The sequence below is a fragment of the Diachasma alloeum genome, unplaced genomic scaffold, assembly GCF_001412515.2.
Source record: "Diachasma alloeum isolate Michigan unplaced genomic scaffold, Dall2.0 Dall_scaffold_00558, whole genome shotgun sequence".
In the NCBI taxonomy this organism is placed as follows: domain Eukaryota; kingdom Metazoa; phylum Arthropoda; class Insecta; order Hymenoptera; family Braconidae; genus Diachasma; species Diachasma alloeum.
Window position 1 is genome coordinate 102,064 of NW_021680690.1, and position 21,008 is coordinate 123,071.

A 21,008-nucleotide genomic window follows, 5' to 3' on the forward strand; every position below is an offset into this window, starting at 1 on the left:
GGATGGGGGCCTGGTGTGCTTACCACAGGGGGACGATCATTGCACACTAAACTAGAAAATGATTGTGACGAGTGATATAATCATCCTGCAGAGGGGGATGCAACTATTTCGACATCTCGACGAGAGTGAGACGATGAATTTATCTTTTTGCGTGAAATTCAGCGCTTAAAGCGCTTCATGATGAGGATGAAGTAGTATTTTTTTTTTCGAGTGTGTGTCTGACTATTTGCGTGCTTAAAATAAATTATGATGATGGGGGANGGGGGGGGGGGGGGGGGGGGGGGGGGGGGGGGGGGGGGGGGGGGGGGGGGGGGGGGGGGGGGGGGGGGGGGGGGGGGGGGGGGGGGGGGGGGGGGGGGGGGGGGGAGGAGGAGGAGGTGGCGATGGAAAAATGAATTATCACGGGTGTCTGTAAAAAAATATATATATTAATTGACGTGAAGGATAATGCAGTGTTCAGGGAAGAGTTCGGCTGGACAATTTGAAAAATATGATTATCCTGGGTTTCACTTTATTAGTTCACCCATGATGCTGTAACATGAATTCTTTATGTAGTATTTTTTTATCATTTTTCCTTTCGTTCATTATTATTTTTCTCCATTTGTTCTTGTAAGATATGATGACAATTGCATTATGATTTGTGAAAGTGGTAATCAGCGGTGATTATGGACGTGAGGTAAATGCTGAGAGTGGCTGAAGGGGTCTGTTTTTTTTGCAGAGAATAAACAAGATGAATTTAATTAATTGAGGGCACGACTGCGAGTGAAAGTGTTAAATATGTGTGTAGAACTCTAGGGAAAACAAATCATGTTTTTTTTTTCTTATGAGAGAGATCGTTTGACGATTCCAAATAATTTTTGGGAAAAATTATTTAAATGAGGGGAGGCGAGGTGACTATTTCAACTGGTGACGAGAGAGGGTGGGCGACAAGATTGTCCTGTTCGGTAGGCTTTGCGGGCTGTAGAGGTCAGAGATTTGTTTTCATCATCATTGAGTAAAATAATGAGGAATCAGTGAGGGGGGAAGTTACAGAGGGATAATTTAATGAAAAAACGATAAATTATTTCAGAGGAAAATGGGCCAAGCGCTAGCCTTTTATTTGCATATTTTTTATCATCATAATTATATGCATATACAGTTCATTTTATCTTGTATATGTATATAATTAGTACGAGATATATAAACACATACTATATATATTATATATATTATATACACACACAACACACACACACATTTTGACGATCTCTATTTCTCATTTAATTAGACGTTTGGCCAGCAACTGATGTATGCAATGATTTTTTTTTATCAATTATGATTTTTTTTCGTCAATTCTTCATTTTTTATTCTATTGAATTTTTCCCCTCAAATCAGGTGATCAAGTGGATTGATCTTTTTTTTCTGTTCATCTATGATTTTTCTTTCTTTTTTCAATTGGCTGTCAGTTTTCATGTCATTCCTCATTATGTGGCATCGTTAGAGAATTCAATGATTTTTTTTAATCATCAATTTTTAGCGATTGATTTGTCTGGAATTCAATGACCGAATTGTTCGGGGATTATTGAATGACGAGAGTAACGAAACTGTGAGGATATTAATGGTTAACACAACATACACGTTTCCCTGAATCTTGGCTTACTCCCCAGCCCCCCAAAGTATCCTACTCTATAGACATCTTAATACGTGTAGCTCTTAAATTATTTACTTTAGTTTCGAGTGGAGATGCCTGTAAGTGTAATTTACTAAGACTTTTTGTAAATAAATTATGAAATAAACTAGATGTACTTTATCCAATTATCTGACATTGTCAATTTGGGGGGGTTTGAGGGGGGGGGGGTCAGTTGATTGAGGGCCTCAGACTGTTCTGCACCGAGAGTTTATGAGGTTCAGGATCATGGCAGTATTTATCTTCTTGGAGAGCCATTCCAGGGTCGTTATGTCGTTGCACTCCATGTACCAGTCTGGAGGTGATTGGGACATTATCTGGTTCTGGAAGGAGAGAAGAACGTTAGGGAGACATTCAACAAAATTTAAATATATTAGAGGATCTTTTATCTGGTGATTTTTGAAATTTTGTTTCTTAGTTTTTGTTTGATGAAATTCAAGAAATTTTTTAATTCACTTTTTTGGAAATCTGATTTCTTGCAGAGAAATAAAGATAATGGGTTTTCTTCCTGATGAGGAATTCGAATTTGATGAATGAAGAATTAAGTTATTTCAAAATTTAAGGAATTTTAACATTTTTTTAACATTTCATTTCTTATATTTTTGGTAATGCAGAAAAATAAAGATTTGGTTTATATTCTTATGATGAATTCAAAATCATCTGAGGTCGACACGTCCAGATAATACACCTCCATTATCGACAAGTTTTTCTTTTACAAAAATCAAAAGAATTCACTCCACAGTGCAATCCATTACCTGCAACACTTTATTTACATGAAGAATTAATTTATTTCCCTCGATCGTGGGTGCCTCAGTTAATTCCTTAGTTTCTATGGACCACGCGACGTTCCAGGATGCCCATATGCTGCACCGTTTCTCGAGAAGATAAATTTTCCTTTAAAAAAAGCGCCCAAAACATGAGATTAACATAATAAAATCATTTCCAGGCATGAAAGCAAATAACGTACTGCAGTGAGACGAGAGCAATGTGCTTGCCATCGCTGGAGAGTGCAGCATGTGCCCAATAGGTCTCTGAATTTTGGTATTCACTCTTCGTAACAGTGTTGAGAAGGTACATTCCCCTCGCTTTGTAAGTTGAATACAACTCGACTGCTGAATAGGGATTGATGTAGCGTGGGAAGCGAATTCTGGACACGAAGTTGTACCCTCTCTCCTGGGCGCGTTTTATCGTGTCCAGGATGAGTCCAGGCTGGATCCTGAGGGACGATTTTCCGTCTTCGAGCTTCGTCAGGCTGAGGATACCCTTGCCAAGCTCCTTCAGCGAGTACTTGAGCTCCTCCTGATGAGTATTGTCCGTTGGCTTGACTATTAACCCAGACATTTCTAGCTCAACTCCTATCGAGTAGGAACGATCGAGGGTGATGGCTGATAACGGAGTGTCTGTGCTCTCGAAACGTGTGACCTTTGGCCTAGCACGCGGGGCCTCTTGCTCGAGGAGACCCAGCCCAATTAAGGGGATCTGGAGGGCGTCCAGGCTGGAATAACCCAGGAGGCATGAGATGTTGTGGGCAAGTTTCTCTGCTGTTTCGTCTCCTTGAAGATGGAGCTGAAATTTCAAGACCCTATTTTTTTTAATTCTTCCTCAATTTAACATCTCGTTTGTCTATTCCCACGTCATAGAGACGGTAGACTAGTATCGTATGAACTGCTAAACTACCGGAGCCATTAAACATGAATTTCCTAAAGAGACTTCATAGAGACGTTGGACTAGCATCTCATTTGTCTATTCTAACGTCATAGAGACGTGCGAGTAGTATCAAATAAAGTACTAAACAACCGGAGCCATTAAACATTTTTTAAAAATTGGAAATCTTTTGAAAACTTTATAAATTCCGGATTTTTTTGGGAAACATGTGAATATATGAAATCGTAGACATATCCACGTATTCACAGACCTATAAACTAAATTCAAATTCAGTAAGTCTTGAGAATTCTAGTTTGAGGTAAATTTTTCTTATATGGATACGTCTGTAAATTTCAGCTGGAAATCTAGTAGCTGTTTTTTTCACTGGCCTCCCTCCCCAATTGAAAAAAAAATTTATAGAGGCGTGAGAGTATCATCGACGTGAAGCTACATCTCATTTATCTATTCTCCCGCCATCGAGACGTTACACTAGTATCATATAAACTCCTAAACAACCGGAGCCATTAAACCCCACTTTTTTTTAACCTTCGAAATCTCTGGAAAACTTGATAAATTTCGAAAACCATCAGGACGTACCCCATCAGTATCATAGAAAGCGTCCCCCGGTGCCTTGAAATTATAACTAAAAGGATTTCCGAGCACCGTCATCCCCTGCACGGAGACATTGAACTGATGCCTCCACTCGGCCTTGCAGCTCTTCCAGACGTCCGCCGCCAGCTCTCCCGTGCCCATCCGCACCTGGAACCTCTCATAATGCGGCAGCCTGAACTCGGCCTGCTTCAGGAACGTCCCCTTGCTGGCGTACGCGAACACCTCCCCAAAACTCCCGCAGTAATCCACCTCGCCGTCTCCTGCCCTCCCCTCCGCGGACGCCAAGAGCTTCACGTGGAGCTTAATCGGCGCCACATAGACGTGCTCAATCACGTCTCCCCTGCCCCAGATCCTCCTGCCCTCCCCGCCCCCCAGAGGAACATAAACATTCGCCAGGTCTGTCTTCAACCTCCCCGCTAGGGAGGTCTTCGTGTCGTCCCTTCGCTTGGGCATCAACTCCTTGACGAGGCCCACGAAGAACTCCTCCTGGAGGTTCACGTGGAACTCCCTCACAACGAGATGAATCCTCTTAAAAATGTTGCTGGAGACCCTCGCTTGCTTCAGCAGATGAAACTCCACGGAGTGCTTCATCCTGATTCCCCCGAGGCCATTTCCAACGCACTTCTTGGTCCCAGGTCTCAGGACAATCGGAAATACCGAGTCGCTCTTTTGGTCATCCACCTGCACCCGATGGACGTATCCTTGCAGATAAGTCAGGGTATTGGACCTCCTGAGGTGCGCCCAGATCCCCGGACAGTACGTCCTCCTGAGCTTTCCGAAGAAGGGCTTGGTGATGTGCATCTTGGAGAAGTTGACGTCGATGGAGTTGTCCAGTTTAGCTGATTCTGCTGATGTCTTGTACTTGTCCTCGAGCCAGGCGTTGAGTTCCAATGTCAGGGACTTCCATCGTTTGCCGATGTCGAGCTCCCAGTGGGCGGAGGAGTCGGTGATACTGGCGTAGGCCAGTTCCCTGCTGGAGGTCTTGGAGACTGTGCAGTCGTCGGCGACGATGCTGACTCCAAGTCCTGAGAGGGCCAAGAAGACTTCCGTCTTGCTGTACTCAGGATCCACAACTGTCTTCATCTTGTAGAACATGTGTTCGTCCTGGGTGAAGGTCAGGACTCGCTGTCTCTTCTCCATGTAGCTGATCCAGTAGATGATGGTCTTGTTCTTCTGGATCTTCTCCACGGGGGTGACGTCGTCAGGAGGCGACTCTTCGTCGTCCGAGCTGGTGGCACTGCTGCTGTCCTCGGGGAAGTCGATGCAGATGGACTTCTCGGTTGATTCTGTTTTCGATTTCTTACTGAGTCTTCTACCACGCCGTGATCTTTTTGCTTTGGTCTTGGAGGAGTAGACCATCTCGGGGGATTTTTTTAGGGTTCTGAAGGTGACGATCTCCTGGCCGAAGCCGTCGGTATCGAACATCGCGGGGTAGCCTTTTGTCTTGCTGTTGTAGACGTTCCAGATGAGCTCTCGGGACTCTGTGGGGTCGTCCCAGGTGTATAGGAGGCTTTGGTAAGGGCTGAGGAGGGCCACCTGACCCAGGTCTGCTTGATTCATTTTTAGGAAGAGATCCTCGCAGAGATTGTCAACTCTCACTGGAGCGTCTCCTGAGGTGTACCTGTCGAAATTATGACATCATTTCATACAAGGCATGTCCGATGACCTTTTGTGTGCTCTATTTTCTCGCTAATCTCAGGGTGCACCTTTGGACGTGCGAATAGACGAATGAAATGATGGACCTAGCAGGGAGTGAGAAGCTGTTTGAGAAACGTTCTGCTCACATGGATGTTTCGTAACTTACGCTGTTTAATGGGTTAATGGGTTAAACGACAAAAACACGTCATAGTAGGACGTCAAACAGGTTCTGTTTTGGAAATTGTGTTATAAAAATATGGAAATTAATATGGCAAATGGTCTGCCATCTCATCTGTCTATTCTCACGCCATACAGACGGTAGACTAGAACCCTATGGACTACTAGACTACCGGCGCCATTAAACTTCAAACAATAAGTACAATGCCAAACGGTATTCCGCGGTATTGTAGAACAATCCTAAAAAATTGCCATCAGTGCTCCCTCCCAGAAATAATTCTACATACCTCTCGAAAGTGATGCAGAACGGCGAGTTGTTCCCCCCGCCAACATCCACACACAACGCCGACCCATTCTCCATCCTCAGCACGATCTTCCCGATGCTCGTGAGGTTGAAATGTTGCGAAACCAGTTGACTGTTCTTCCACTTGACCCTCATCTTCAGAGAGTCAGTGTACGGCCAAAAGGCAGTCCCCTGTCCGGGCACCAGGTCATTCCACAGATCAGCGTCCTCGTTCTCCTCCATGAACCTCAGCGCCCGCTTCGTATTGTTCTTGATGAAGAAGTAAGGAAGGAAGGTGATGATCTTGGTGAAGGTTGGCGAAAGGGTGGAGCCGACGATCTCCGTGAGGATGCGGTACTTCCTCTTGCGCTCGATGTCCTTGCAGGCGATGAGGGACATCGAGTTTATCGCGTCGAGGCTGAACGGCAGGGACCAGTCGGACTGATGAATCTTCAGCATCACAGGCTTTCGTCGGTTCTTCCTCTGGGAGAATACGATCAGCTCCTCGTCCGGGATTTCAACAGTGTTGGATAACGTCTCCTGGATCTTCAAGGGCAATCCCGTCTTGTTTATGATCCAGTACTCGGAGTAGATGACCACCGTCCAGCTGGTGGCCTTGTTCAGCTCGACGCAGAGGACAAAAGGCCTCCAGACGGCGTCTGTCTCCCCGTCAGCGAACATCTTCACGAGCTTCCTCTCCAATTCAGAATTCAGTTTGAACGTCCCTGCCCACTGGGACGCCAGGTAGTTCTGGATCTTGAAGTTCACGGTTGTGTCGGCGTCACACCTGATGTTGTAGACATTGATCCGCTGTCCGGGCTCTATCCTCACTTCGTATTCGATGGATGGAACATTGATGTCGACCACGAACGGCAGCTTGTTATCGAAGACCAGAGGTGGGACGACGGTGATGAGGTACTGAGGAACTTGACCAGAGTTCGCCCACTGGTACTTCGTGTACTTGGAGTTCTCACTGCAGAAGACCTTCACCCCGAAGAGGGACGACGGGGAGGTGCAGTAGATGTCCTTCGGCGTGTTCATGTGCTCCGAGAGCTCCTTCCAGGAGATGCCCACGGGGGAGACCTCGAACTTGTTGAAGTGCACTGGAGCCAAGTGGATGCTGAAGTGGTAGGTGATGTACATGGGGACGTTGTAGGAGTCATGTGGCTCGATCACCGTCATCCTCATGCTGTTGTCGAAGGGGTTCGAGGCTTCGCCGTCCAGGTAGCTGTCCAGCTTCAACTCCTCAGCCATCTTCTTCCTGTAGTAGAGCCCCAGGGCGTAGCACGTCTCGTTCTTTATCTGCAAGGGGGGGCGCACGGTGATCGTCCGGTGGAGGTGGTGATCTGTGGACACCTCCACGATCAGGTGGTAGGTGATGCCGTTCTTGGTCGGGCGAAGGCGGATCAGCTTGTAGCCCTGCCACTTGGGGCAGTAGATCATCGTGTCCTCGAAGGAGTCTATGTGGATCCTGAGGGACTCCTCTGTCATGCTGTTGTAGATGTGCACTGGGGAGTCGTCGGGGAAGATCAGCGGCCCGTTCAGGGTGGTGGATGTCGTGGTGGAGTCGTCCGTGAATGCCGACTCCATGAAGTGCTCGCTCATGCAGAATTCAGAGTCCGGGGTGCTGGGCGCACTTTCGGGGGAGTCCAGGGGGTTGAAGTCTTTGGAGGCGAGGATTCGACCGACGGCTTCGTTTCCCTGGATGAATTCAGGAAAATCTCGGTTAGAAATGAATGGGGCTGTAGCGCCTCGCTACATCCTAACACGCGAACACTGGCTAACGACGAGCACAGGCATTTGCTGTCTCACTCGCACCTTCCGTGCCACACGTATTCTTTTCTGATTCGTCAAATCGTAAGGATATTCGGCAGCCTGACACCTTTCCGTGCGAATATAATTTAGTCTAAGAGTACAGCTCGTATCGCACACTTGATCGGATCATATTATTTTCTCTTCACTTTTCTATTAATTTGATGCGAATAATAAATCTGTAATTATTAGTTTAATTGCATTTGTTAGTGGATTGTTACCTTCCCGACTACACCTCAATCCCTACAGGGGGAGGGGGGGGGGCATGAAGAGGTGGATATGTCAAGCGACGTCCTCTGGAATCCTCTGAATTTTTCTTGAGTTTAACGTCTTTGAATAAGTTTTACGTCATTATCCCCTTCATTCTGGCGAAGCTGTTTATTAGTCTAAACTCGGTCGAATAGTGTGCCTAAATGACTTGTACTTTCAACTTAATTGTAATCTTTTTCTATCTTTTGTCTTTCCTTACGAGATTGTTAAGGAAAATGATGATGATTATTGTGATGAAGATACGCGATGATAGCTATGGGACTGTTATATATGTGGGAACAAAAATTAATGAAACAATATTGTAAATAACAAATACAAATAATATTTTTTAAAATATATAATAATGAAAACGATAAATAAATAACTTAAAAACAAACAAAATATTCATCAAAGTTATAATAATGTGAATAATTCATAAGATTCCTTTGTAATAATTATGTTATATTTTGGTCGTCCCTTGGGGGATTTTTGTATTTCCGGGAAATGATGAATTGCTTGTAATCCAATCTAAATGTGGATAAGATCCATTGAAAAACCGATGTCCAGTGGTCGCGGTCGTTAAATCGCATGGTTTGCTCACATGGAATTTTTAACTTCTCTTCGAAGGGGTTGAGGCTAGGAAAGGGCCCTTACCAAGAGGTTGACAATAGAGTAAGCGACTGCAAAAAAAAGAATCATTAACGTAAATTACACGCTTCAGTCCTTACCTTCTCTTCAGCAATCAATTCAATCCTGCTGGTGTGTCCAATCTCATTCATGAGACTCAATTTCCCAGCGTTAGTTGGGACAATAGGAATTCCTGTCTTATTCTTCGTGAATATATTCAATATAATGTCGAGTATTGTTATTGTATTCTGGGTAACAGTGAAATTGATCCTGTCTTCAGCACTGATGATTATGTAATTGGCGAGGGGTGAGGGCTCGGCTAGTGTTCTGGTGGTGGCTTTGACGGAGGTGTATGAGAATTTTCTGGTGGACACGTGTTCGGGCGTCAGCTCCAGGCCCTCGTCCTCGCATTTACTGGATGTATCGGAGTCTGTGTCGTCGTCATCGTCGGTCTCGTCGTTGGTGAAGAGGTGGCTGAAACTTCTCGCCAGTTTGTCCGGGCCATCGTCGTCGTTGGAGTCCGAATCCTCGTCGTGCTCGAAGCTGTACTCGTGAAGACTGACTTTTGAGGTCGTCTGGGCTGCGTCTGGGTGGATGAACAACATGTCTTCGTTGCTCTGGTCGTCGTCGTTCGAGGTGTGATTGCTTGCACGCTTCTTCTTCGGGGTCGATCGCCTCATCGGGTTTTTCGATTGATTGTTGTTGGTGTTGTGGTTGAAGCAGGGGTTTAGCTCGTGAGACTCGGCTTGATATACCTGTAGGTGAATTCCGGAAGAACGACGTGAGAGAGAAAATTTTAGATGATTTTTTATTTATATCAATTTATATTGATAATATATATCGTGCAGATAATTATTTTTCCACAAATACTGTCATTTATTGTCATTTCGTGTTGATATTTCAAATCGTGTGAAAGGGGGAGGGGCGAAACCCCTCGGGATTGGAGTGCTAGAGAGCGAAGCGAGCAAGGGGGCGTGGCCAATCCCCTCTCCACAACTCATGGGGTTAATGCGCTCCCTTCCTTATCATCCTCACCGATTTTATAATACTGTAAGGGCTCACCAGAGGGGAAACGGCCTCAAGACATTTTAGTCAGTCCCATAAAAATAGAAGAAAAAAAAAAAGAGAAGGGGCGTAGCCTCCTAATGAAAATGAAATTCTCTGCAAAAATTTTTTTCTCGTATTTTGCAGATAACTGTTGACTTTCCGAGATCTTTGCCAAATAATTGGCATTTGCAAATTTTTATTTATATACAAATAACTCGAAGAATACTTCAGAAATTAGTAGGCTCACCCAATTTTCAGAAATGTCTAAAGAATTCATTCTAGATGAAAAGTCTTGTGACATTTCTTGGTGAAGCTACTTTCTCTGAAGATATTTCCGACTCGACAAATAACAATTTTCACCTTTATTGACAGCTCCCAGGGGTAATAAGCAACGTCGTCCTTGGTGCAGAGCTCGATAAAAGGCTCCCAACTACCTCGGCTCGCATTATAGCAGAATGCATGAATTTTAAAACTAGAATCGAACTTATAGGTGGAATTGAGTGAGGTGATCGAAGCGCCGAGTTCGATCTCTGCCTTCACCATGGGAATTCTCTCCACCGTATCCTCCATCTCCAGGATTACGTGGATCTCGAAGGGCTTCAGGCTCAATATCTTTATCAGGTTTACAGCTGGGTCTTCGATCGCAGGGAGAGGTGGAGACAGCATCTCCCAATCTGCAATTCCATAAATTTATTATCGAATATTTGCGGATGATTTGGATATAACTGAGGGGTTTATTGTCCTTACGTCCATTCGGATTCCCCCTGTATGGAGATGAAAATATCTTCTTGGGGGACCAGAGATCGCCGTATCCAATGATTTCTGAAAAATCATTTTTGCTCTCGAATTTGGCGTCGATGATTTTCAATATTTCAGAGGCCTCTCTCAGGATCTGAAATGAAATCGAAAGGAAGAAAAGATGAGCATCTTGCAGCATCACTTTTAATTTAAGGATATCCAAGTATCTCTTAAAATTGATTATTTATAAATTATTGTAGCGGTATCGAATGTTTAATTTATTGATCCCCTTCCTGATATATTTGCGTATTTTGTTTCGTTTTTCGATTGATAAAAAATGTCATTCTAAGGCCTGAACGGAGATATTAATCACCCTATGAATTGATTAAAGAAATAAATCCGCCTCTATCAATAATAGCCTATTCATTACATTATTTATAGAAAATGCTCGTAATTTTCAAAAATTGTAATTTTTTATTTATTTCGTCAATCTTTCTCCAAAAGTAAAGTTTATAATTTTTTCTCAGATTTTTAAAATTCCTCGGCAAATCGCCACGTCTCTGTAAAAATTTTAGCTGCCTCACCACTTCAAAAAAAACTCACCTGATTTAGAGTGCAGACAGTTCCAGCCGACAAGTGCACATCAACCGAGCTGACATCGAGTATAATCTGTCCCTGATCATCCGTGTTCTTCTCCCTCGTGCATATATCGATATCACAAGGTCTGAGGACCCACTGAGGTGGTTGCCTCCGGAAGCGCTCCTGACTCTTGCTCTTCGCGCAGACATTGGACAAACTGCAGACGACTGAGGACGAGCCCATGTGCTTGCTGCTCTCGATCATCAGTTCCGCCTGAACGAGGATGGCGTGGGCGTTGCTGGCCTTCAGGTCTCCGAACAGCAGGACCTCGGGTTTTCTGATTCTAATGGACACCGACGTCCCCGACTGCTCCTCCAGGTCGTTCGGGTGCTCGATGATCAGCTGCTGGGGCTTCGTCTTCAGTTTGTCGTTCACGTCGACGTGATTGTTCCCCTCGTATGCCTCGTTGACGACTCCCTTGTCGATCTGCTCGGTGGGGAGGGACTCCACGAAGTATTTTGTGAGCTGCAGGAAAAACGGAATCGAAAGGTTCACTCGGGTCTCCTCGATCAACATGTCGATGCACTTGTCACCAGCTGGGGCTTGGGTGAAGGTGAAGTCGAAAACTGGTGGCTCGGATACGGAGATCACAGAGTCGAAATTCAGGCCGGCTGATTTTGCTGGTGATTGAATGATTCTGAAATATTGGGAGTTGATGATTGACACGCACGAAAAAATTTGATAGAAAAACCTGTCGAATTCGTTAGAAAATTCTATTGAATTTCTATCAAACTTTCTATTAGTTTTTGGCTGATTCTATTGACATGTTCAGCAGAAAACAATTAATAGGAAAAGTCAACAGAATTTGATTTTTCTATATAACTTATTCTTTTCATGTTTTCTGTAGAATTTGCTGGACTCAATTTTCCAAGTTTTTTTCATTTTATTATCTTTCTTTTCATTTCAATAAAAAAATCAAGCCAAAAAATTTTAGATGAGGGAATTCTACAGAAAATATCGCAATGGAATAAATTGTGTGGATCGAATTCCCAAAATGGGATTTTGAAAATGAGTTTTCAAGTGGAAAGGCGATTTGATTAAGGCAGACAGAAAAAAAATCACGTCACAAGGATTATTACGTGTCACCTCTTCATGTGGAATTAACTAAAATAATTTAAGGACGTACTTCCTGATGACAGCTGGCTCCTTCCGGGTATCCTCCAGAGTGCAGGTCCTCAGAGAGACCTTCATACTCATACTTCGGTTGCTGTACAATTCGAACGACAGCGTCACCTCCCCCAGGTTCAATTTCCCTAGACCATTGTTCAAGTCTCTCACTGGTGAGCTCAAGACCTATCAATGATAAAACAATTACAAATGAAAAAATCTGATAGAAAAAGTCAATAGAATTCGATTTTTCTATATAACTTATTCTATCAAGAAATTTTCTACAGAACTTCTCGGCTCAAATTTTCTAATTTCTTTTATATTTTCTTGACGAGAAGAAATTAAAAATGGAATTTAAAAAAATAGGAAAATTTTAGTCAAGGAAATTCTGTAGAAAATATCTGAATAGAGTCAGTTATAAAGAAAAATTCAATTCTATCGGCTTTTTCTATTGAGAATTTTTTATTGGACATTTCAATAGAATCGGCCCTAGAAATCGGCGACTAGAAAGTTTTATAGAAATTCCCACAGAATTCGCTAGTGTTTTCTATTAAATTTTTTCGTGCCTGATCGGCCATTGAAAATCATTCATAAAATTTTCACCAATCATTAAAAGAATTACCAAAATACCAAATCAATCAATGAATTCAATGAATCGACGTGACCCAAAACCACCCTTCTACCTCTAACAAAAAACCCCCACTGACCCCCTCCCCCCCCTCCGCCCCAAAAAATCGTCGGGAACCCCCCGTACCTCATCAGAATCCGAGAAGAGATTGATCTGCAGTCCATCGAAGGAGACCTTCATGTTCACTTCGCAGACCGGATGTTCCTCATTCGTAAAAAACACCTCGAGCCTCCTCATGGTGGCGTCCCCCCCATAGTACCCCTCGCAGTGTTCCCCCGCGCAGCCCTCCTCGCCCCTCATCCTCAGGATCTTCCCCAGGTTATCCTCCCAGACATTGAGGATTCCCCCCAGGTCCTTCTGGCTGAGATTGACAACGAGCTGCTCCACCGACCCCACCACCTCGCACAGTCCATACACCTGGGCCCCACCCCTCCTGCACTCGATATTCCTTTTGACGTCGAGCCTCACCTCCACGTGCTCAAGAATCGGCTCCTGCATCTTCAGCACCCCCGCCAAGGTCATAATGGCCCTGGAGACGGTGAGGGCCTCCAGCTTGACCAGGAGATTATCCACGACAATCTCATCGCTCTTATTCCTCTTGAAGAAGTTCTCGATCGTCAGCAACCCGAGGTCGATGACGAGAGCATTGGGCACATCCCTCTTCTGTGGGAACATGAAGGTCGGCCCCTGAACGTCGATGGAGATGTGGAGTTTCGTCGGGCTCTTCCTGAGCTCTTCGACACTCCAATTAACGAAAATCCTGGAGACCCCATTGGGGAACGCCGCCCTCACGAGGTGTGCGAAGGGCTCCCCGAAGTGCCTGCAGTTCCTGAAGACCTCGGACAGCAGAACAAAGTTGATCTTCCCGAAGGAGAGCTTGAAGCTCCCATCGGTCTTGACGTCGTCGCGCCCCTCGGCGCCGCCCAAATTCATGTCCGAAGACAGCTTCGACGAGTACAGCTTCGGGGCGTGCCTGACGTACTTCAGATCGAGGACCTTGTCGTCCTCGGTGGTGAGGATCTTCGAGTAAAGCGTTATGTCACTGAGGTCGTCGATGGAGACCCCCCCGACGTGCGCCCTGAGGATCATCCTCTCGTTGGCGTTGTAGATGCAGTCGCTCTCGACCCCGTTGACCCTGATCTCCAGAAGATCCGTGTCTTTGGTGCAGAGTTTCAGGAGCAGGCTGTTCAGTCTCGCCGAGTAACTGAGCTTGATCGCCCCCGCGGGCACCGGGGGGTCCATCTCCCTCTTCTTGAACAGCCCCCGGAGGTACCTCACGACCTCCACCAAGCTCGGGATCTTCCCCGCGTTGTAGGAATAGGGGATGTGCATGAGGTCCTCGAGGTAGTCGTTCAGCTTGACGAACGCCTGCTTGTGGAACACGACGTTGATGTTCCTGGTGTTGACCACCAGCGACTGCTCGATGCTCTTGAAGTGGGACTTGAAGTCCGGGCAGTTGGCCTTGACCTTCCTGTAGGCCACCCCGATGACGTCGTAGCTGCCGTCCCCTGATATCAGTTCCAGGTAGGACCCCGTGATGCCAGCGTTGGTCTTGTCGGCGAGGACAATCGTTCCTATTCCGAACTGGAAGGCGGGGCCGTACTCCATGAGCGCGGACTCCAGGTAGATCGTGCACAGCCGGAGGATGAGGTACGGCTTCTCCCGGCTCTGACAGCTGGAGGCGTCCGGGGTGTTCGGGCGGGAGTAGCTCGCGTGGACCGACAGCTCCCCTATCATGATCCTGAGGAGCATGTTCACGTTGTTGTGGGGGGAGATGTTGTCGTCGAAGCCGGAGAGGTTGACGGACCTGATCCACTGCTCGAGGTCCTCCTCGCTGAACTCCGAGGAGGAGACGACGCTCTTCTCGGAGTCCGTTACCACCGCGTCTATTCCGTTGACCGCGTACTCCGACTTCTGCCGGATTATCACGAAGGAGGCGAGGGCCACGATCGTTCGGATTTTCGTGAGCTCCCGGGAGGACAGCGCCAGGCACTCGCTGGTGTCCTCCTTCACCTTGAGGAGACTCCTCCGGAAGTCCTCCAGGTCCCGGGGGTGCGGGACCGACACCTGCGTCAGGAAGTCGTTGAGGCACACCAGCTTGTGCTTGGAGACGTTCAGCTTGACCGTTGACACCGAAATGTTGAGCTTCAGCCGCGGCAGGAGGCGGTAGTCCGGCTTGATGCTGAAGGAGATGGTGACGTTCGCCTGGATCTTCGGGACAATGTGGAACTCCGAGTCCTTCAGGTTGCGGGACTCCCGCCAGTCGTCCCCGGAGTGGCAGATCAGGACTTGACTGTCGGATAGGACCACGTGAATCCTGTCGTAGAGGAGCTCCTCGAGCTCCATCAGGGTCGCGTCTTCCAGCTGCACCTCTGCCGCCTGAAGCGGTAAATGAGAGTTAGCAGGGACATAAGATGTCTCGTTTGACCCCTCACGTACAGCGTCCATACCACGCATCGACCCGTAAACTTGTCCTATCGGCCGGGGTCAATGCATGGTGTCGACCCTTTCCGTCAACAGTAAAAAATCGTTTTCTCGAATTCTAAGAGGCATATTGACATTTGGAAAAGATATTTGGAAAGTCAATGGAATTGTCTCTGCAGCGAACTCTTTTATCCTATTTTTTTCAATACATTTATAATATTTTTTCATCACGCTGTGACGAAAAGTGGCATGACCGCCACATTGTGATGAAAAATATTGTTCGTAACTCGTGAAAAAATGTTTTTTAGCTTATGGGATTATATCACTCGCCTTTGGCTCGTGATATAAACCTCCCACTCGCCAAAAAACACTTTTTTGCACTCGTTACGAAATATACTATTTTGTGGCGCGAGCCACAATGGATTAATTCCTTGAATTTATTTCGTAGCGTCTCGAATATTCCAAACGTCGGAATTCGAGACAAACGTCATTCTGTCCTTGTCCCTCACGAAATTTCAGGACAATTCTCGAACCTTCGATAAACGAAGGTATATAAACTCGTACGCTCCCCGACGGAAGAGGACAGTCGAAACCAGTCTACTTTTGAATACGCATGTAAACACTTGCCTTTAAATATACAGTTCTTGTCAACACCGAGTTATTATTCTCGACACCTGCACCAAACCGCCACATTTCTTCTATATTATAAATGCATTGAGCATTGAGCATCGAGCAAAAGTTGTAGATGAAAATCTTACAGCCAACAGATTAAATCGTATTAAATCATCACGTTTATCGACAAAATANCGAACCTTCGATAAACGAAGGTATATAAACTCGTACGCTCCCCGACGGAAGAGGACAGTCGAAACCAGTCTACTTTTGAATACGCATGTAAACACTTGCCTTTAAATATACAGTTCTTGTCAACACCGAGTTATTATTCTCGACACCTGCACCAAACCGCCACATTTCTTCTATATTATAAATGCATTGAGCATTGAGCATCGAGCAAAAGTTGTAGATGAAAATCTTACAGCCAACAGATTAAATCGTATTAAATCATCACGTTTATCGACAAAATATCCCCCAAAAATTTTGAAATTTTTACTGAAAATACTTCAATGATCCTTCTATCGAATGGCGGAAGTTAAATTTCGATTTGTTGAATAATTTATTTGTTATAATTAAATTTATCATGTGCGAAGGTCTCGGCAACAAATTGTCGGCAAACATTAAAATTGATGTAAAAAATTAGGAAATTCTCTAGGGGTTTATTTCAAAGTTCAATACAGCCAATGCATTTTATTTCAATTTTTTCGTTCGACTGTTTTCAAGTTACTGTTCATTGAATAACAGAGTTGACGCGCCGTAAGTCTCCCGGCGGTTGGGCCAAGCCGCGTTATATGAGCGCCGTACGTGAGGGGTTAACAAACCAAATGACCAGTTTTATTAGCCAATTTCTGGTCTCCATCAAACAAAAGGAAATGTCACAGGTACAATCTACCTCAAAAGACAAGATTCATATTCTACACATTAAATAAATCAATCTGAAATGCGAAGCGAGTGCCGAGAGGACTCGAAAAAGGGGACTCAAAAGGCCGTAAAAAAAAAGATCCATAGTACCTTTGAAGATATTCGAATTCTAAAGTTATGCCAGTCATTATACCGAACCTTTTTAAAGATGGTTTTGAATACTAGATGTGAAATAAATGAATTGACCCGGCCAACCGTGTCTACTCGCCTGAAGCTCTGTCTTGAGGGTCAGTCGCCCCAGGTCGAACAGGATGATGTTGCCGCAGAGGGGGTGGTGGAGGGACCCCCCCTCGGGGAACACCACGTACGGCCCTTTGATGTCGAGCTTCAGGTTCACCCGAAGTCTTCTGTTCATCACCGATCCGACTATTCCCACCGCCTTCTCCCTCGTCCTTCCGTACACCTTCTGCATGCTCCACATCAGATGACTGACGTTCGACCCATTCCGCTTGAAGTAGTTGACGATCTCCTTGATCGCGAAGTCGTGATAGGTCACCTCGAAGGCCTCGAGCCTCACGTTGATCTCATAATTGAAGTCGCTGCCCTTGGGGTTCCTCTCGAAGTCGATGGCGAGGAAGTTGGAGGCTGTGTTCCCGGTGAGGATGTTGTCAGCTGTCACGAGGGGGACCAGATCGTTCTCCACCGAGGACGCCCCCTCGATGACGAGGCTCTCAGCCCTCGCCGAGACCTTGAAGGCCGACAGCTGCGGGCGGGTCTCGACGCTCATGAGGAACTGCCCCATCGTCACCACGAGGATCTCCCTCTCCCTGGCGCTGGAGTCGTTCGTCAGAAGGCTCAGAGACCAGTTCGCCAGAGTGAAGTTGTACTTCCTCTCGATGGACCTCGGGATGGGCTCGAGCTTGAGTTTCGCGAGCTCCTCGCAGTGGTTCTTCAGGGATTTCGGGCTGACGGGCACCCCCGACAACTCCTGGAGCCTCTCGAGGTTCACCAGGAGCTTGATGTTCGAGTTGAGTGTCTCCACGGTGACGCAGTCGGGCTCCCTCTTCTTGAGCTCGATCTTCCCCTCCTCCCGCGCGATTATGATGTTCAGGATGGTCAGGCAGTCCTCGTACTTCTGGAGGTCGAGCTTCAGCTCCGTGTCGTTGGGTCTGATGAGGGTCTGCATGAAGGTCTCCTTGTACTTCTTGTAGTTCATCCGGTGGTTCTTCACGTACTCCCAGGTGTAAGGTCGGACGTTCTGCTCGAGGACAGCTGTCAGGGTGTACTTCCACCAGGCGCGGGGGTCCTCCTTGATGAGGCACGTGGGGTGGGACCGCTGGATCAGTCTGTTCCGCTCGACGGGCCCCTGCTGCAGCGATCGCCACAGCTTGCAGAAGCTCGAGAACTGGCTCTCCGACAGCTGCATCGCCACGTCCTGCAGGACAATGTCCACGAGCATTCGCGACGGCTGCCCCGAGCTGCTCTGATTCACGATCACCTTGATCTTCGTCGTGAAGGGCTTGATCAGGAATTCAAAGTCCTCGCTGTTGATGGAGAACGTCCGCAAGGTCCTGTGCATCACAGCCTTCCATTCGACTAGGTTCTGGAAGTCCCAGTTGCTCGGGTAGAACTCCAGGGTGGGACTGCCGTTGGGGTTGAGGTACAGTGAGAGCGACTCCACCCGGATCAGCTGGTAGATCGACGTCGACGTGGGCGGCGTCACCCCCGGCTTCCACTTGTTGTTCGTCGTCGCGATCGAGAAGGACTGGAGGCACAGACCGCAGGCTATGCTCGAACTGCAGGAGAACTTCTCCTCGTATCTGATGTGCACGTTCGTCACGGTTATCTGGAAGTTCTTTATCAGGGAGCCCATCAGGCTGTCCAGGAGGCCCGAGGGGAGACCCGAGTGCAGGAGGCTGTCGCCCTCTAGGTCCTCCAGGAGCTTTCGCTTCGTCGCCCGCATTAAACGCTTTTGCACTACTTCGTCGTAGTTGCCGGACATCGCTGGCACTGCCACGATGTAGATGTCCTGGAATTTTTGGGACGAGTCAGTGAGGGGGAGGCGTTTCTGGTGAAGTTTAAGGGATCAATCAAGGGAAATTCTTTTACTTTTTTGCTCATTTTATTGAAAAATTAAGCTGTTTTACTGCGCGTTTTTTTAATGGAAGTCAAGTAGAAAGTAATTGGTAGAAAAAATCAGCAGATTTTGGTCTTTCTAATGAAACATTTTTTTAATGAATTCCTCGACATAAATTTTTCAAGTATTTTCGCTATTGTTTTTCCTTTCATTACACAAAATCGAATTATTCATTTACAAAATCGAACAAAAAACTTGACTGTCCAATGAAATGTAATCACATAAAAAATGTTGATATGGAAAATGGGAATCTACCATTGACAGTGTAAATAAATCATGTAGATTTTCGCACTTTAAACAATACAAAAGCTGAGAGAAGCAATCAATGGAAGAATGATTTTTTATTCGCTTGGCGTGTATTTCATGCAATATAATTGGTATTTACCTCTATATTTAGAATAATAGGTTGAGAAAATAGACCAGCCCATGGTATCTTCAACGATACCTTTCCAACAATACCAATTTCTATTCTAATTGGTAACCCAAGCTGATACTGCAATCAAACAATGAACAATATGTATTCATGGACAAACAGTTTTTAATATCGGAGTATATAATTATCCGCAGTGAGGGCTTTGTGAGGAAATGTCGATAGAGCGTTTGATATGGAGATTCTTTTGTTCAGGTAACAAAAGGTCCTGGATAATTTCTTCGAAAAACGCCGAAATTTTATGCATTATATCTAAGGGGTACGTTATCTTTTTTCTAGAATTTATTTCGCTTTAGAAAAAAAATTCCATAAAAATTTCTCCATTCCTCCGTTTTCCAACTCATCTTCTAAAGTGAAAGTAATTTGTCTCGTTTAACTTCCAATATCTCGTGGAAAAAAATCCTAAATCGAATAAATCAGCCCTCGTTTTGAAGCTTGGAGAAAAATCTTGAGAATGGCTCAAAATTTTTTGAACTTCTGTATCCCAATCTCTCAATATCTACAATTGAATCACTTCATTCTCCCTTACCCTGTCTCATCTTCCCCTGAACTACCCCTAAACAACTAAAACCCAAGGTTGAAATATTTATTATAGAATTTCCTCATCTAAAAATTTTTCAAGTTTTTTCATCAATTTTTTTCCTTTTCACCAAAAAAATGAAACAAAAAACTTGGAAAAAAATTTTCTTTCCATTTTCATTTTCTTCTTATCAAGAAAATCGAACAAAAAATCTTGAAAAATTTTCTTTATTCTATTTTTCTTTTTCTTTTCATCAAAAAGTCAAACAAAACATAAGAAAAAAATTTTTCATTCTAGTTTTTTTTTCATTATCAAAATAAAACAAAGAACTTAGAACATTTGAGTCGAGAAAATTCTCCAGACAATATCTCAATAAAATGAGTTGTACAGAAAAATCTAATTCGGTTGAATTTCTGAATAGAATATTGTCTATTAAACATTTCAATAAAACCGGAGAAAAACAAATAAAAAATTCAATAGAAATCCAATAGAATTGTCCAACGAATTCGCCGCGTTTTCCTCCAAAATTTATTGCTACCTGGAGCCCTAAAAATATAAATTGCACCTACCAAAGCCTCTGGTTTCAGCTTGAGATCCGTCAGGTACGTGTCACCAGAGAATATCCCTACATTAAACTGTTCCGTATCCAGGTCCTCCACATATCTCCCAAGGAGACGATTCAAAAAAGCTGCCACCGCCCCCTCAAACATCTTGACAATTAGCGACTGATCAGCCCCCGATCAACCCTTAAAAATCCTCATCGCCCGACGATTCGGGCAAGCACTTCAAACTTTCGAACGAAATTAAAAAAATTAAAATTCACTGGATTCAACACCGCACGTCAGCCCCGTCGACGTCTCGATAGGCCATTGTCAAAACTCTTTGACATTTCCCTCGATTTATAGACATCTGCTCACAAGCTCACCCCAAGAATTCTCGGGGCAACGAATCTAATGTTCGTCATGACTGAAACACCTGATTATTTATTTAGTGTGAGTTCGCGAGAGTGAATATTCACCCCCGATTGGAACAGCTGTAAAGCTCACAGTGCACGCCGCCGCAAAACGCCGCAAGCTTCTGTACAGCACTATGCGGCCACTTGCGCTACAGGCAGCATGGGATATTGATTTGTATTTCTTTATCTGGAGGGACGG

General features: G+C 45.3%; 1 protein-coding gene across 1 annotated transcript; it reads right to left on the bottom strand.

Moving 5' to 3' along the window:
• Positions 1 to 974: 974 nt before the first annotated feature.
• On the bottom strand, positions 975 to 20,864 carry LOC107043275 (vacuolar protein sorting-associated protein 13A). Its single transcript, XM_029126481.1, has 15 exons — positions 20,424 to 20,864; positions 19,290 to 19,397; positions 17,036 to 18,796; positions 12,994 to 15,246; positions 12,259 to 12,425; positions 11,097 to 11,769; positions 10,503 to 10,647; positions 10,116 to 10,429; positions 8,810 to 9,463; positions 6,025 to 7,721; positions 5,196 to 5,543; positions 3,908 to 5,159; positions 2,634 to 3,232; positions 2,422 to 2,560; positions 975 to 1,989 (listed from the first exon to the last, which is right to left on the bottom strand). Exons 1-15 carry the CDS (start codon positions 20,562 to 20,564, stop codon positions 1,855 to 1,857), a joined length of 10,386 nt encoding a protein of 3,461 aa, XP_028982314.1. The 5' UTR covers positions 20,565 to 20,864; the 3' UTR covers positions 975 to 1,854.
• Positions 20,865 to 21,008: the final 144 nt, after the last annotated feature.

Bases quoted from the DNA above. Each gene is read 5' to 3' on its own strand.
- LOC107043275 (XM_029126481.1), bottom strand. From the start codon at position 20,564: ATGTTTGAGGGGGCGGTGGCAGCTTTTTTGAATCGTCTCCTTGGGAGA. The intron at 19,398-20,423 runs GTAGGTGCAATT...GTTTGATTGCAG, and splicing joins AGCTGAAACCAGAGGCTTTG to TATCAGCTTGGGTTACCAAT. The intron at 11,770-12,258 runs GTACGTCCTTAA...CCAATATTTCAG, and splicing joins GAGCCAGCTGTCATCAGGAA to AATCATTCAATCACCAGCAA.